Source organism: Onychostoma macrolepis, chromosome 02, assembly GCF_012432095.1.
Source record: "Onychostoma macrolepis isolate SWU-2019 chromosome 02, ASM1243209v1, whole genome shotgun sequence".
Lineage (NCBI taxonomy): Eukaryota > Metazoa > Chordata > Actinopteri > Cypriniformes > Cyprinidae > Onychostoma > Onychostoma macrolepis.
Window position 1 is genome coordinate 17,932,023 of NC_081156.1, and position 18,830 is coordinate 17,950,852.

The 18,830-nt window shown below is 38.4% G+C and overlaps 1 protein-coding gene across 1 annotated transcript in view; it reads left to right on the forward strand.

The window, feature by feature from the left end:
- cdh7a (cadherin 7a) overlaps positions 1 to 17,819 on the forward strand; it is a 56,659-nt gene extending 38,840 nt beyond the window's left edge. Inside the window, exons 10-12 of the mRNA XM_058761528.1 lie at positions 3,403 to 3,520; positions 3,662 to 3,913; positions 14,637 to 17,819. Coding sequence (XP_058617511.1) covers positions 3,403 to 3,520; positions 3,662 to 3,913; positions 14,637 to 15,145 — 879 coding nt within the window. The 3' untranslated portion in view covers positions 15,146 to 17,819. The remainder of the gene's footprint in view (positions 1 to 3,402; positions 3,521 to 3,661; positions 3,914 to 14,636) is intronic.
- The last annotated feature ends 1,011 nt before the right edge of the window (positions 17,820 to 18,830 follow it).

The window sequence follows — 18,830 nt, forward strand, 5'->3', positions numbered from 1 at the left end:
CCCCATCATTGCATCCAAGTCTAAAACAGATGGCTTGTTGAAAAAGGTCCCCAGATCCCCATCCAACAAGTGCCTGTAATGGGGTCACAGGCACCAAACGTATGTCTTCACCTTCGTTTCCCAGCGCAAAGCTCTTTTCTCTGTGCCCTTGGTTTCTCTTTTGTTCCTAATATGACTTTTTGAATTTAATAGAACCTTAATATGAATTGAAGCTGCGGTCTCTAAATGAGCCAGGTGATTTGTTACAGGTGATTTAGCAGATTAGATTATGAGGAGTGAGTGTTTTCCCAGGGGTTTTTTATCTCTTTAAGGTCGTCTATATTCTGTCTTGTTTCTTTATGCCTCAGAGACATGGTCAGCAGTGGCAGGCTGAAAGACTGGTGTTTTAAAGCACTCGTGACTGCTAACTCTCCACGGGCAGTCTCACGGTGAAGATTTTCCCCTCTGTAAAATCAGGTGGCACAGGAGACATTCCTTGCCCTCCAGCCATTTTTACATGTACTGCAAAAAGGCTTAAATCACCCATATTTTTCCATATAATGTGCTTCTTGGCTGCAAAAGAGCCATTTTGTGTTTTTACACTATTATTCTAAAAACGATTTACTTTTCCACGTCTCCCAGGTTGGTAAATGCGGAATCAGGTTTGGTTTAAGACGCTTTGCCTTGGCAAGATGTTCTTATTCATTTTAAATGAACCCATTGCCTCAATGATTTTATCAATACACTTTGCATTCGCCTTAATGGACTATCTGTAATTAATTTTGTCACAGTTTACTGTAATCAGTGCTCGGTGCTGAGGGAACATCCTGCTCTGCTTGTGTCATTTATGCAGGTTTTTAATAGCGCAACGTTTTACGATTTCAAAAATATTTACAGATAAATGATAAATCCGTCAGAGTTCCCATTGCCAAATACTCACTTAGCGTAAATGGAGGGTGGTGTTAAATAAAAATAACTGAGTGGAGAATTAAAGCGCTGAAAAGCTTTTGGTGAGTACAAGGTCATATTCCTCGGACGAATGAGGAAATGATACAGGAGTGTCCGTTAGCCACCGCTCCGCTGCATTTATCCTGTGCGTAAGGTTTTAGGAGATTTTTCAAGCAGATTGAGTTTGTGCTGACTGCAAGGGAAGAGCTGTGCACACAGTATTTAACCCAGCCAAAGCCCACAGATTAGGCCACAACAGTGTGTCAGGAGAATCTTCTTAGTGTACCACCTGATGGGTCACCCTGATATTCATCTCTAAAGCGCAGCACTTTGCCCAGCTTTGGGGGTTTCGGTCCAGATTTAGACTGGGATGGCCCTCTACTTTGCTAAATCCCTGGATACCGTATGTGCGTCGTCTCACACTGATAGCTTCCTGGGCTTGGTCTATCCTCCTAATGTTGTTTTCAGCATGATTTAAACTTGTGAATCGTGTATTTTTTCCTCCAAGTTCACCACCTTGAATTCGGCTGATGGTTGAATTTTTTTATGTGTTAAAACATCAATTGAACATGTTAAATTAGTTCATTACTACACTCTTAAAAATAAAGGTTCTTTATTGGAATTAATGGAAACATCCATGGAACCTTTCAAATGCAGAAAAGGTTCTTTACAGTCAAAAAAGTTCTTTAGATTTGAGGTCAATTTTTAAAAGATAGTTTTTTAATTGTCTCGCTGTCTTTAAATGTGGCTCTCATGGCGGAAGATGCTAAAAAGCCAGCGAGACACAACACAACCACCAAAGATGTTTGTCCGATGTATGTGTACATTAACCTATAAATAAAAAAATTGCAAAACGGGTTGTTGTGGACGGTAAAAATAATCTAGAACTATTCAGCAGCATCTAAATAATTAAATCAAGTTTGCCCACTGACAAAGAAATGATCAGTCTATAATTGTAATGGTAGGTTTATTTTAACAGTGTAACAACAAAAAATCAGAATAATAACAAAAAATCCAGAAAAACACATTTCAAAAAAGTTGTAAATTGATTTGCATTTTAATGAGTCAAATAAGTATTTGACCCCTTCGCAAAACATGACTTAGTATTTGGTGGCAAAACCCTTGTTGGCAATCACAGAGGTCAGACATTTCTTGTAGTTGGCCACCAGGTTTGCACACATCTCAGGAGGGATTTTGTCCCACTCCTCTTTGCAGATCCTCTCCAAGTCATTAAGGTTTTACGGCTGACGTTTGGCAACTCGAACCTTCAGCTCCCTCCACAGATTTTCTATGGGATTAAGGTCTGGAGACTGGCTAGGCCACTCCAGGACCTTAATGTGCTTCTTCTTGAGCCACTCTTTTGTTGCCTTGGCCGTGTGTTTTGGGTTATTGTCATGTTGGAATACCCATCCACGACCCATTTTCAATGCCCTGGCCCTGATGGTACACTTTCACCCAGTTCTCCTCTGAATCATTGGCAAACTTTAGACAGGCCTGTACATGTGCTTTCTTGAGCATGGGGACCTTGCGGGCGGTGCAGGACTTCAGTCCTTCACGACACAGTGTGTTACCAATTGTTTTCTTGGTGACTATGGTCCCAGCTGCCTTGAGATCATTGACAAGTTCCTCCCGTGTAGTTCTGGGCTGATATCTCACCGTTCTCATGATCATTGAACTCATGATCCCTCCCAGTCCCAGGGAGATATACAGTTATTTTGTGTTTCTTCCATTTGCGAATAATCGCACCAACTGTTGTCACCTTCTCACCAAGCTGCTTGGAGATGGTCTTGTAGCCCATTTCAGCCTTGTGTAGGTCTACAATCTTGTCCCTGACATCCTTGGACAGCTCTTTGGTCTTGGTCATGATGGAGAGTTTGGAATCTGATTGATTGATTGCTTCTGTGGACAGGTTGTCTTTTATACAGGGAACAAACTGAGATTAGGAGCACTCACTTTAAGAGAGTGCTCCCAATCTCAGCTCCTTACCTGTACAAAAGACACCTGGGAGCCGGAAATCTTGCTGATTGATAGGGGATCAAATACTTATTTGACTCATTAAAATGCAAATGAATTTATAACTTTTTTGAAATGCGTTTTTCTGGATTTTTTTCTTTTTTTTTTTTTTTGGTTATTCTGTCTCTCACTGTTCAAATAAACCTACCATTAAAATTATAGACTGGTAATTTCTTTGTCAGTGGACAAACGTGCAAAATAAGAAGGGGATCAAAGAATTTCCCCCCACTTTATATGCCATTAATTTATTTTATTTATTTTTTCTTTACTAATTAATAAACATATCAAGTAATTAATTCCAGTCATGAAATACTGAGATTTACCTATAATCTTGAACATTCATTATTATGGCAAGACTGCAGTGTTTTGAGTGAGAGAACTATGGATTATTTTGTTTGGAGCGAGCCAATAACAGCAGTATTCATCTTCCTGTTTTTTACTCCCTCTTTGACACTGTCTTAGGTCATTGAAACCATAAGTGCAGTGGATAAAGATGAACCGCCCAGCGGACATCGCTTCTTCTTCTCCCTCACCGCAGAGACAGCTGGGAACATGAACTTCACCCTCCGAGACAATAAAGGTACGTGATTTCATTAAGACAGTTTAAAGCGAATCCTTGAAACTCAGTTCTTATTCCTAATAAGACCAAAAAGACTTCATTTTATCTATTCGTATAAGTCATTTTTTCACTTTTCACATATCTTTCTCTTTCTCTCTGCAGACAATACCGCTTCTATTCTAACTAAGAGGGGTGGTTTTCAGAGGAGGGAACAGTCTATGTATCGACTGCCGGTGTTGATAGTGGACAGCGGGACCCCTGCTCTCAGCAGCACTAACACGCTGTCTATTAGAGTGTGTGACTGTGACCCTGATGGGACGCCCCAGTCATGTGGCACAGAGGCCTTCACGCTGTCAGCTGGACTCAGCACTGGAGCTCTCGTCGCCATCCTGGCCTGCATCATCACTTTACTTGGTAGGAAATACATTTAACCATTTTGAAGCAATGGTTAAAGGGATAGTTCACCCAAAAATGACAATTCTGTCATCATTTATTAACCCTCATGTTGTTCCAAATCTGTATGAGTTTCTTTCCTCTGCTGAACACAAAAGAAGATATTTTGAATAATGTAACCAAACAGTTGATGGTAGACACTGACTTCCATAGTATGCGAAAAAACCCCCCAAAAAAACTTTGGAAATCAATGGCTACCGTCACCTGTTTGGTTACTCAGATTCTTCAATGATGACAGAATTTTCGCTGACAGAACTATCCCTTTAATAAGCTTGTTTAAGGAAATGAACAGAATTTGACAAAGTGCTGCATTTCTTGGTTTTCTTGCCAGACATTTCCTCTGTCTGGCATAGATGTGAAAAATAGATAGTCCAACCTCAAAATCACACCATTGGTTGAACCAACGATGCTTTGTCCTGCTGGTCAAGATGAACAAATCAACTTGCAAATGGCTTTTAATAAAACAGCATTTAGCTTTTGTAATGTGAATTGTTTTAGAGTAAAAACTGAATATTCTGCAAGAAAGGGTGTAGTTAAGTGTGTACTTGATGTGTTCATCAGGGTTTGATTTAATTGAAGAAAAGGGCTGAAACGTTACATTTTGATAAACATAATGAAAATACTTTTTCAAAATGCACTACTGTTCAAATGTTTGGGGACAGTACTTTTATTCAGCAAGTATGCATTAAACTGATCCAAAATGACAGTAAAGACTTTTACATCCTTACAAAAGAAGATTTCTAATTTAAATAAAACGGATTTTAACATATCATGTATTATTTATGATAATATTATGTTTCTTGAGCCTCAAATCAGCGTATTTTAATGATTTCTGAAGGATCATATGATACCAAAAACTGCTGCTGAAATTTCAACTTTGCCATCACAGGAATAAACTACATTTTGAAGTAACAGTTATTTTAATTTGTCGTTATATTTCACAATATTACATTTTTTAAAATTTATTTATCTTTAAATTAATGCAACTTAATGCAGAGATTTATTTCAAAACAAGCAAAAAAGACCCCAAACCTTTGAACAGTAGTGTATTTTTATTCATTTATTTTTATTTTTTTGAAATAATGTGATAAATCATGCACAGCAGGACATTTATTAATAAAGCATATAGGGTTTATTTTGATATCACTGTGCTTTCTGAATGCAGCTTGCAATCAAAGCATATTTGTCCAATTTTTATTATTGTTTTCCAAACCATTTTTTAAGAACTTTATTGCATTTCCACCTCCCCCGTACTGACATTTAGCGCACAGTCGGGCTGCCATTACTTTAGAAGCGTTGGCACGACAGCTCCAACAGTTGGGACGCGGCGTGCGCCGAGAGGTCTGCTTGGCCACAATTGACTTGTTTACCCTCTCCAGGGAGGCTGCTGGTCTGTATGATTACTTATTATTTGGAGCCTTATTAGCTGATTGTTTGATGAGTGACCTCTACCCAATATGTACCATTCACTTGGTCTGATTGGTTGACTGGCGTGTCTTTGTGTTGATTTGCTGACCTGAAGACTGCACAGAGGGAGTGAATGCAGTCCTGATGGTTTGATTGATTTCTTGATTATACCATTGATAGGTTGTCTCTCTGGCTGTGCTGGCGGTGTGGAGATCTGTCCACGGACACAACCACAAGTCTATTTGCTGACAGATGTTGTCTCTTTCTTTGAAAAAGAGTGCTGTTATTGTGGCAAGACGGGAATTTGTGTGCACAAACACATCATGAACCGAGCCTCAGTAATTTCCATTGTTTGATTACTCTCATTTTTTTTTTCTTTTCCTGACTGCACAGATGACGATAAGTAACAAAGGAAGCTCTTACTGCTTCCTTGGTGCCATTTCATCTATGTATGAACAAGTTAATTTCTATCTCCATAGAGACGTTACAACTAAATGGTAGATCTGAAATAATACACCGCAGTGAAGCCGAGTGCAATATGCTTGAATTTGACGTTCCTTAAAAACTCTGCTGTTCTCACACATGACTTGGAGCACCATATATAACATCACTTCAAATAATTTTCTTCTCCAGTAAAAATCAAAAAGAGGAGCAACATTGCACAAGACATTAAGACTTGATTTCAGAGTTGATTTTTCTTACTCCACTGGCAAGTAGCTTTTTTTTTAGCATGTTTTTAGCATAAATATACTGAAGAAAAACAACTTAATAAATGGGTTAAAAAATAAATTTACACTGCATTTTAAAACTTTGGCATCTGTAAGATTTTGAAGACACGCACCAAGGCTGCATTTATTTGATCAGAAATACAATAAAACAGTAGCATTTTAAATATTAGTAAAATTTAAAATAACCCTTTTCTATTTGAATATAATTTTAAATGTAATTTATTCCTGTGATGGCAAAGCTGAATTTTCAGCAGCTATTACTCCAGTCTTCAGCGTCACATGATCCTTCAGAAATCTCTCACAATTTCTTGTTATTTTTTATTTATTTATTTATTCATTGTGAACTGTGATTTGTGTTTTTTTTTCTGGATTCTTTTATACATATAAAATTCTAAAGTACACCGTTTATTTGAAATAGAAATCTTTCCTAACATTTAAATGTCTTTACTGTCACTTTTGTGATCAATTGATGTGTCCTTGCTGAATGAAAATATTGAAAAATTTTGAACAGTCATTCAAGAGAAATTCTCTGAACATAAAAAAAAACCTCGTTAATATCTAGCACAGCTTTGCTTCTTAATTCGTACATTTTGTCATTTTGAAAGACATATTGGATGTTTTTACTTGACAACACAAAAAATAGTCATTAAGAAGTGTTTTTAGAACTGATTCTTGCGTTGTGGTCCTTCCTCATGTTCAACAGGAACCTGTGAGAAATGCCATCTAAACTAAAGAGCACAGCTTGTGGGCCACAGTAACAGAATCCATCCTTGTGTTGATTGATCGTTGTCTTTAAGCGTTTATCATCCGAATGTGAGCTCAACTAACAGCTGTAACTGATGTGAAATATTCATTCCTGTGGTTTGCCGTCTCATGTGAACGTAGGGTTCTCCACTGCCACCCCTACCCCCTCTCTCTCCCAAACTACATGAGTTGGATTAGACCACTGCGCTGCTTGATCTGAGCAATGCAGTTATTTTTGGCAAAGAGAGTCCGGCCCCAGGGGCTCGAGACTGCTCACTCATGGTTGAGGGGAGGAGGAGACGGAGGAGGATGGCTTCAGAGGAGGAGAGCTGCGGAGGGAAAAAGAATCTTCTTTTTCTTCTTTTATCTTTTTTCGGGGTAATGAATCAACAAGCTTTTTGCCTGCTGTTGCTTTAGTTATCAAAGCAGCGCACAACTAAAACCATGCCAGGGAATGAATGATACACAAGGACATGTCAACTTTGAGTCTTTTGTCTTTTTTTATCTAACAACATACAAACGACTTTCTCCATTAAAGGAATTGTTCGCCCAGAAATGAAAATACTGTCATTATTTACTCAGCTTCATGTTATTTCACCCCGCATGACTGTTTTTCTTTCATTGAACATTAAAGATGTTTAAAAGAATGTTCATGCTGCATATACACTTTTAAAGATAAAAGTTCTTAGTTGGAGTCAGAACTAACATTTTGCGAAGAACCTTTACTGTCCATTTTAACCTTTCCATTGCACAAAGGATTCTTTATAGCGGAAAAAGGTTCTTTAGAATATTTTAGAATCGAATTCAAATGTTCTTCACACTGTTCACCGAAAGGTTTTTAGGGAACCCAAAATGGTTCTCCTGTGGCATCAATGTGAAAAAAACCCATTTAGAACCTTTATTTTTAATGAAAGTAGATGGTGACTAGAGGACATCAAAAACGTCATAAAAATAGTCCATGACTTATACGTTATATATTCCAAGGCTTCTGAAGCATGATACCTTTGTGTTAGGAAACAGTCATTATCCTTCGAAAATCCTACCTTGACAGTTGGTCACCACTTTAATTCACTTTCTTGTTCTGCTATAAATAATTCTTCTAGAATCCCACGGGGAAAAAAAGAAACTTGTATACGTTTAGAACAACATGGGGCGAGTAAATGATGACAGATTTTCAGACAAACTCTCTATTGCATGCTTGCCTAGTGTCGTTACAACATCTCAGTTGCATTGTTAAGCCCAAACATTGATATTGGTACATAAAATATTTGATAGGAAGAAAACAAAGTTCAAAAGGAGGGATCCAACCAAACTGCTGTGGTAAACGCATTGCTGTTTATCAGTGTTTGCATGAAGTAATCTAAAGGATTCTAGAAGCGCATATCACATGATGACAGCCGCTGCGTCGCTCTAGTTGTTCTGAGGGAAACCTTGTGCTCATTATTTCAGGCTTAGGTGGAGGAACACAGAGAGGTCAGGTAAGCCCGAGGCACTCTGTTACATTCATGTCCATGGGTCATCCTCGCAACGGTGACATCACCTTTTCAATCTCTGCTTGACCGATTGCAGGGCATCTTGTGTTCCAGGCGTGCTTCTCCTATGGCCTCTGACAGTGCAAGTGGACGGCAGTCAGTAATACTTATGAGGGCCCTTAAGGCGATGTAGTGTGCTCTTGCATCACCCATAATAAATCATATTTTATTTCACAGATAATGTCGCCACTGTGAAAACCCAGGGACAGACAGGTGTCATAAAGCACAAACACCTTGTGTTGGGCAGCGGCATAAATGTCAACAGCCAGATAGATCCGCATATCGCCAGTATATCTTGATTAGTCTTCACTGCCCTGGGCTATTGGCAGTAGTTGAGATATGTGAAGGGAACGCATGAGAGCGAGAGAAAGAGAGGGAGGGAGCGAAAGAGAGAATGAAGGGCAGTGCATAATCTAGTAGTTGCTGCCTCATTTTTAAGAGGTCGATGAGAACGAGGCCCCCACAAAATATCCCACTTGTTGTTTAATTGATTCTGGATGACGGATTGTTTTCTCAATCCAATTACTGCAAATTGAGGATAATGTTAAATTGATCTGCTGCTCCCGATGAACATCCATCTTGTGTCAAAACTGCAGAGAGGGTAAATCAAGCCTTAAAGTGGGCGCAGTTTGTAACAGTTAAGACTTAAGACTGCATTAGATCTATATAAGTCCTTGTAATCACATAACAGTGGCTCAAAAAAAAAATCTGAAAAAAATGTTTCCCTTTAGGGATACAACAGCTCGTCATGGGAGCAGTGCACTTAGAGAGACTTCTTTGTACCTTATTTACCCTAAAAAGTACATAGTAGTACCCTGAGGGTACATATTACTACTCAAATGTACTAATATGCACATTTTAGGGGTAAATAAGGTTGTTTTGAATAAAACAAGGCTTTTCACAGAATTAGATTTCAGCAAATTAGAAGTTTTTGCTTTAAACTGAGTTGTTCTGAATTTAAAAGAGAAATGTTTTTATGTTGAAAACATATTTTGTTTTTGTCCTAGAAAATATTCACACAACTGCATAAATATAGGATATGCATGTGTACATTATTAATGGATGGTTCACCCAAAAATGCCAGTTGTCATGATTTACTCACTGTCATGTTGTTCTGAACTCGTATGACTTTCTTTCATTTGTGGAACACAAAAGATATTTTTGTATAATGCTCAAGCTGCTCTTTTTCCATATGGATGATTGAATATTTTATTTAAAGCATTTCACATTTAAAAAAAGAAAACAAACAAACAATAATACTTACACAAACAATTTATCAAAAAAGTTATAAAACATAATACAATATTTCAGTATCAAGTAGATTATAGTATATTATTCAGTTAAGAAAGGTGTATTCCTTACTGCACATCATTTCATGTTTTATATTCTATGTTACACCCTAGAAATCATATCCAAAGTAACCTGAGCTTTTTTACTGAAACCAATGATCACATTCAAGATTTCTAAAAACTGATTCCCAGATCTGGAAAAATCCCAGAAATGTAATTCATAATTTAAATTTACTCAATACAACTGAACTCTGATAGCCATGCCTCAAACTTTGGTCCAAACTCTTTGTTCCATATTTTCAAGATTTCTCTGCTATTGTCATATCATATAGAATCATACATTCTGAAATATGAAAGTGCTTTATGGCATTTATGGTTCTATGAAGAACTTTTAACATCCATGAAACTACTTCAGTTAAAATCTGTCAAACTTCAAAAAGGACAAAAACACACCAGAAAAGTATTTCAAGTGAGTTGTTTTTCTAGACACTGCGATAGCTTTATGTGAGGAGAAGACTAAAATTGAGATTTTATTTACTGAAAATCTTTCTTTGAAGCCATGGTCACCCTTCACTTTCATTGTATGGCAAAGAGCAGTTTGGACATTCTGCATAAAATATCCTTTTGTGTTCCACAGAAGAAGAAGAAAAGACATGACAGATTTTTCATTTTTCTATTTCTTTACCTTCAGTTTTATAGCGTTTTCTTTGTTTCCACCTTGTAAGACTGTTGCTCTTGAATTTAAGGTCGATATTGGCTTTGCTTTTGTTTATATCATCCCCTGTGTGTGTGTGTGTGTGTGTGTGTGTACTGTGATTATGACTGCACACGTGCAGCCGCTGCCTCACCAGCCCACTCGCCCAGCTTGTCTGCCCCTGCAAAACGACACTAGGCCTGAGGATGAAGTATGAGACTTTGGCACCATATTTCACACTCGCTGTGGCAGGCCTGAAGGATGGATCATTAGACGTTTGCCTCCCTTTTCCCTCCACTCTATCTTTCTCTCTCTCACTTCAGCCTGCTCCCACTTACACCTCCTCTTTCTCTCTCCCTACTTTATCTGCTCCCTTCCCTCCCCCTCGAGCTCGGTATTGGCAGCCAAATACACATATGCGCTATCTACATTGAGAGAGAGAGATATAGACTCCCGTGGGAGGACTGTGTTGTGGCTGTACTGTAAGATCCCTCGCATTCATGGGTCTGAGAGCGGCAACACGGAGGATTGGTTTTTGCATTCCACACACCACAAAAAATGGATTTATTTCACTTTTTTGTGCATGTGTCTTGTTATGTTAGTTATTTCTCGCTATGCGCTTCCCCTTTTCTTTTTTCTGTATTGACAGAATTTCTCCGTCTCTTTCACGCCATCTTTTTCTGTGCATTATTTGATCCCCGGTTTGAATCGCCGAGACACACATCTTTTGTGCCGCGGTGCAGCCTTGCCTCTCGTTGATAGTTTTGATGTGCTTGTATACGGGGTCTGTGCTTTCAGGGCAGGGTGATATTTTCTGACTGACATATAATCCAGTCTTATTTTACACGTACAGTAGGCATATGCCACACTCATTAAAAGGATTTAATGCTGGCCTTTTCCGAATAAGCAGCTTGTGTATGAGCGGGAAGGAAGCAAGTGGCCATTAAAGCCCCATATTTACAGTGCACATCCTGCTCTAAATCTCGCTCTTCATGCATCTATGTGTTCATCTCTGTCTGTTTGCTTATGTTCACACATGACAGAGCTAAAAGTGAGAAGACAAAAGTGCTAGCATGTGTTTAATTCTCAGCCGTGCATGTGTTTTATGCTCGGATAAGGGTCTGTACAGTTAATAACCGTTGTAAACAAACATGCAGGATGAGATTAGATCGGACTGTAACTCCTTTAACACTTCCTGCTCCCAGGAGCACCTCCCATGATGAAACACCTCCTGCTTGGGATTTGTCAGCAGCATTATTAAAATCACTACAACCCAATCTGATGAACTCATTGATAAAACTAATGTACCAGATCTGCCCTAATTGAACTGTAGAGATAATTCAGCTTATCTTTCATGTCGTAGCTTAAAGTGTCAGGCCTTGAGGCACGATCGTTCTATAGAGTGTAAAACAATGAGAAAGTTATATTTTGGTCTTGTGTCATAAATATTGTTGAGATATGGTCATGGTCGAGTGCTATCTGATTCTACACCTTTTATGTCTTTGCTTATCTTGAATGGAGGGCAAATGGACTGCTTGAGAGGTGTGTGTGTGTGTGTGTGTGTGTGTGTGTGTTTTAAAGCTTTGGTGCCTCTAAATCTTACCTGATGCCTGATATTTCATGGAATTGTTGTTTACGGTGGCAAGGGCATGAATCTGTAATGAAGCAATTTATTAAACACTCTACTCCCATATAAAAGGTTCATATTGTTAGCAAATTGTTTAATCGTAATGACTATTTGCACGAGGTGTAAACAGCACTGTGCAGCTATTTGCACCCCAATAGTCTGGTGGAAACCAACAGAACTAGGAATAAATGCACCGTCAGAAAAGTGGCCTTGAATTCCTTCTTTTTTCCTCTGTGACACAAGTTCAAATCTGACTAGTAATTCCACATACCAACTTATCCATCCAGTATCCACTCTTTCTGTCTCTATTATTAAAGGGGTGGTTTACTGCTTTTTTTCTTTGCTTGATTGTGTTAATGGGGTGCAATATAACATGTCTTTGTGTTTCGTTTGTTAAAAAACACCTTATTTTTCATATATTTTACCTTTATTGTAAGCCGCTTTCTCCTCTGTCATTTGAACGACCGGTTGACTTCCTGATTCTATGAAACCACTCCCTCAGAAACAGACAATGGGCTCAGATTGGTTAGTTGGGCCGGTGTGTTGTGATTGGCTAAACTGCGTACTGCACATTGTCCAGAAACTTCACGCCCATTACCTTCACTGGGCGACAGCTGCATGTGCTCCGGTCAAATGTAAATAATGGTGTCAATATTGCCTTATCAGTTTGAGCCAGAATCAGACCCAGAAAGCGGTAATGAAGAGAGTCAAGCAGAACTTCCGCAAGCACGGCTCTTACAAAATGTTTCTGAATGGAAGTTTGCTGTTATGATTACATATAATTTTTTGAAGTTCGTACACGTTTGTCTTATACACACAAAATAGCATCGAACTAACTGGCCACTAACCAAACAGCGTTAGCTTGTGTTTACGTTCTTGATCAAATCGAAAAATTACATCATAAAGTATACATAGAAAATACATTTACAAAATTAGTACATAATTACAAATTCGGGTCCAAAATATTTGTATGCGTTTGTCATAGACACACGAAATAGCATTTAACTAACTGGCTACTAAAGCCAGCGTTGGCATTTGTTTACGTCCTTGATAAAACTAAAACATTACGTCTGAAATTATACATGCAAATACATTTAAAATTATGAAATCTTACTTACAGGTTGTGGCCCAACAACTGCTGCCTCTGTTTTTAAAGTTGGAACTGCTCCATGTTTTAGTAATAGTTTCTGTGTGTATCCGGCATTGAACTCTGAACTCTCTTGATTCTGGAAGATGTCTTCTGTAAAATGCGCAGCACAGAGAGCTAAATTAGGATTGTAATTGTCAGGAACATAATCAAACATAAATTTTAACCATTGTTGACGAACTACAGTATCCGTAGGAAGCCCGAACACAGAAGACCTGACAGCTGGGTGAAAATAACACCGTTTCGACGACATGGCTACAACTCTCCACTATAACTCTTCCTCTTCGACAAAGCCGCAGAACATGGCCTTGCCCCCTTTTTTGCATGTTCCGGAGGGAGGGGTTGATGCAAATTTATGGGTTTGTTACGTATGCAACCCGGGAAGTATCTCGTTGTAGTCCCATATGAGTCGTTTTTGTAGGCATTAAACTTCCTGATTTTTAAAAGACGATATCTCCGCTTACATTGAACTTTCAGTGCAGCAACTTTGCAGATACTGTTCATGCACCAACAGCAACATTACACACTATTTAAAATGAAAAAAGTGAAATCACAGTAAACCACCCCTTTAAAAAGAAAAATAAACAAATGAATGAATAGTAAAATAAACAGTCAAGTAACACATTGAATTAAACACGAAATTTTGAAGCAAACTAAAATAGTATTTTTTTTTGTAAAATACTATTTGAAAATAATTTTTTTTTGTTTGTTTTATTTACAACTTAAAAAAAATCTGACAGTTACAGTGTGTATATACATTTTTATAATACTAATAATAAAATCAAACTATTTAAACTATTAGTAATTGTACTATATGCAATATGCGTGTTATTATATTACATAAGACTATGTTATTATAAAGCATATAATATTATGGTAGACACACACACACACACACACACACACACACACTATTTTACTATATATACTATTATAAAAAAAAAAGAGTATACAGTAAATAGTAGGTTATGCATATGTAAGGTAATATGTACATTGCCGTTCAAATGTTTGGGGTCCGCTTTCTACTCAGAAAGGCTGTATTATGAAACATTATTACAAGTTAAATTAGCTGTTTTCAATTTTGATATATTATATAATAAAATATTTTTATGACAAAATATATGTATATGAATATATGTAAATTATTGCATATAATTGATTTTCAGCAGAAATCATTGTAATATGCTGATTTAGTGTTTGAAAAACATTTCTTATTATTATCAGTGTTGAAAACTGCTGCGCTGGTTAATATTCTTGTGGAAATCATGATATTTATTTCCAGGATACTTTGATGAATAGAAAGTTCAAAGGAACAGCATTTTTATTTGAAATACAAATCTTTTTTTAACATTATAAATGTCTTTACTATCACTTTTGACGAATTTAATATATCCTTGCTTAATAAAAGTATTAATTTCTTTAAACAAAAAACTTTTGAACAATAGCGTAATGCTTATGTCGTGTCACTGATGGTAGCTCTGGTTTGCTCACTAACAGCATTCTTTTGTCTTTGCAGTGCTGGTGCTGCTGATTGTGACAATGAGGAGGAGGAAGAAGGAGCCTCTGATCTTGGATGAAGACCGAGACGTGCGGGAGAACATTGTGCGCTACGACGATGAAGGTGGAGGCGAAGAAGACACAGAGGCCTTCGACATGGTGGCGTTGCGAAACCTCAACGTAGTGAGAGACAGCAAAGCCCGCCGAGACGTCACCCCGGAGGTGCCCACCCTTTATTGCTCCCGCCCTCCCCCTTACAAAATCACCCCAGACAATGGGATCTTCCGGGAGTTTATATGGGACCGCCTGAAGGACGCCGATGTCGATCCTTCCGCACCTCCCTACGACTCCCTGCAGACATACGCTTTCGAGGGCAGCGGCTCGGTGGCCGAATCCCTCAGCTCCCTAGACTCCCTGAGCACAGACTCGGAGCAGAACTATGACTATCTTAGTGACTGGGGACCTCGCTTCAGGAAGCTAGCCGACCTGTACGGCCATGCCGACAGCAGCAATATATTCTCCTCCTAGCCGGGATTAAAATTCCTGCCAAGGTCTGCTCAATCAAGGGCATAATGGAAATGAACAATGATCAAGAGAATACCACTGACTCATTGATGCTTGACAGAAGAGGGGAGCAAAAAAGGGGAACATTCATTGCGCAGGGGGGAGTTATATCTGCAGAGAGCAGCGGTTTTGATAACCAATAGACGGTTGAGATTCGAGTCGGAAGCACTTCTATTTAAATTGCAGTTAGATGCCAAGACTGGACTCGGGGTGTGGTTGCAAGCGCCCAAAGAGTGATCTTCAGGCCCAAGAGAATAATGGACAGTAGACCGCAGGGCCATGTGAGCTGGTCCAGGAATACCAATTGTTTCGAAGAGACATTTGAAGTGCTCTCCCCATGGTTATAAATGAGAACAGTGCCATCCAGCTAGCCATACAGCAGCAATGCTCGAAAGATCAATGTTTCTGTTCTATCACATGTTTCTGTGACTCATAGGTTCTTTGAAAAAAATCAATATGAATTCAGCAACCGCTATCCTTTCCGAACGCATTGCCTAGCGAGGAACCGCAACTGTTGCTTTGTAAAATATCCTTTATGCATAGCTTCACGTCTGTTATCAGGCCTTAGTTCCACGCCAAAATTTGGGTCGAGGCGCATCGCTATCACAACCTCTGAAGTATCCTGCAGTTACGCCGACCAAAATACAAGTCAAACTCGTAGTGAATAGACTTTGATGTATCGAGCAGGACAGGCCGGAGTGGATTTAATCATTGAAAATGTATAGTACTTGCCTTTCAGTTGAGGCTGTCAACCTGAGTTATTTTGAGATGTTATTTTGTAAGTTTGTAGAGAGAACCCTTATGACAGCGAGCGTTTGAAGGGGAGTCTTTTGTATTAAGCCTATTCCTTTCTCGAAAACCTCAGTCTCAGTGGAGAAACTCAAAGAGGCGAAATGTTTTTGTAGTGCTCTATGCTGTCCCGTGTACAGTTTTTTTTTTTTTTTTTTCGCAGTGGTTCTTGCTGAATATCTTGTGAGAGCTGTTTGTTTTAAAGCAGGCCTGTTGTCGATATGAGTGGCAAACTGTAAGGGAAAAAAGAATGTAAAGACATTATCCTAAATAATATCTGGCAACGTGTGAAATGGTGTATAACATACGGACAACACAGACCTTACTACTACTACAGTATATTCAATGTTTAGCTGTTGTCCGACAGGTTATTATCATGATTTCGAATTGTAACGATATGAAATGACAGTAACACATGCTCAGTCCTAAAGCTGGGAAGACATTTTGTACAGATTTTTGTAATAAAGCACACAAATTGCAGCACACGGTGTGGCCATTTCCGTTAATTCAATTCATTCATTAATTTATTCATTTGGACAGCCAGACGATGGTGCATATTTTGATGTGGAGATCTCACTGCTAAATTGGCAGCTTTTGTTTGTGGAACAGGGTGGTTTGCTCACAGACATGATGTGTAATCAAGGCTAGACGAGGGAGCCAACGGAGCCTTGAGTTTGATGAATGACACAAGGCTTGTCAGAGCATTTAAAAGGCCTCAGCTAAATTAGCCTCAGAGAGAGGAGATTGATGATTCAGTTAGTGAACGCAAGCACACATCCAGAAATACGATCGCGTGTCTAAAAGCGGGAAGACTGGGTGTGCGACAACACGGTCAGACATGAAGCTTAGCCTATAAATTGTCTCACCCAGGCTAGTTAGATCCCTCCAATGAGCGCGTTCAAACTGAGCCTAGTCTCGCTGTTGGACTCATACACAGCTTGACGTGTTAAGATGGCAGTTTTTCCATGAATGCCTGTTGCAGCCTGGCCTCCGCTATCGCAGTGTGAGATAGCTGTGATCTTGTCTGAGTCATGAAACATGTTCCATTTTGATTTCTTCCCCAACAAATTCTGGCATTCGGATAGATGCTGTAAACTGTTTTTCAGATGGCATAAGCATTTGGAGATTGAATCTCTGTGTCCAAACAATACACGCTTTCAATTTGTCACTTTGTTCACACGCTCAGTATCAACTGTTGTTGTGCCCATCAAAGCCGGAGATATAAATTCGTTTTGAATTCAATAGGATATATTGTCTTATGTCCAGTCCGGATGATTATAAAGTGATAATTTTATGCCGTCGATAATGGATTTGGCTTTCAACGCAAGCGATAACTTGTCATTTAGTTTGTTTATCTGACTAAGGGTAATAAAGACTGAGAATACTGTCTGTGATCATTAGAGGGAAGCTGCTATCAGAAAGCAAATGTAATTATTTGTTAACTGGCTCGCTAAATGAAAACTAAAAGGGCAATTGAAATCTCGTTTGACTTGGCACTAAGTAATAATAAATACAGTTTTAATTAAGCAAGTCACTGCAGCGAGCAGATAATGCAAACAAAGGAGGATAGGGTCACCCCATCATTGTTCTCTTTACAGACATGAGAGTCTATAACACATATATCAAAGGGACTGAAAATCAATGTTGCCTTTTTCTTTTCATGAGTTTGATTCTGTTTACTTTTCCGAACTGGTCGCTTTGATTCGGGATTGCGGTCATTATTTGGAAATGATCTCATAAGCCACAAGAGAGGAATGCTGGGCTTGTTACAAGTGGCTGGCGAATGCAATGGAGCTTAATAAAACATACTGAAAAGAAAAATCATTCATTCACTGTTTCGAGATCTCAAGCAGACATTCATAATTTATTCAGAATAATTATAAGAACAGCTCTGAATAGAAAGCCTGCTCATCCTGTCCTCTGTTTCTTTTTTATTTACTTCACATTGAGTTATGTCTTTTCTTAATGGCTTCATATATTTTTTTAATTAAGTAATGTGAACTCAGTGTCAGGCTAAGAGTGAATGCCTGGATGTCTAAGTGGTCTGTCCTGTCGGAACAGAGGAGAAGGCTTATCTTTATTGTGGCAGACAATCAATGCCCTGATATTCAACAGCTTCTTCTCAAAGACGATGTACAGAGGGACATGCTCGAGTTTGTAAAGGAAACCTCTTCAATTTGTATGTATAAGTTTTAATAAAATAATTGATATTGTTTCAATGAGAGTACAGCGCGAGGTCATTTCAGCTGCTCAGATGCTGAGTGATTTAAAAGTGTGATAATGATAACTCCAGTCCAGTTGCTGATTACTTGGAATTAATATGACTTATAAAATAAGTTTAACACCATAGAAGTAGTCCTTACTTTAGTTGATTAGCATGATTTAACAAGTAGTTTTGAAATGGCACTTATACCATTAAATATCTTGACAAGCACAGTGATATTTTTTTATATGAAACAGAAAGGGGGGGATATTGCCAGACATGGAAGCGTTTTTCCCATAGGGATTTTAAAAAAGTGTTTAAGAGTCATATGACATGAACTAAAAACAACTAGAAGGTTAATAACAACATTGCAAACTTTGATTTGAAGCAAACAAAGTATTTGAAATTGAACAAAAAGACAAGTCTGTCCTTAATGGTGGTTTTAATGAGGGAAGGAAATACTACAACCTCATAAAGCGCTGTGAATGACAAAATCAAATTAAAAACAATGGAGAAATAAAACTGTTGAACATGCTGATTGTATAGAGAAACAATATATTTTATGTTTATTGTAAATCAGGACAATGTGGGGAAAATCTTCATCATTTGCAGTGCTTGTAGGTGCTAAATTGTTCTTATGCTGTGATTTCTTTTTTT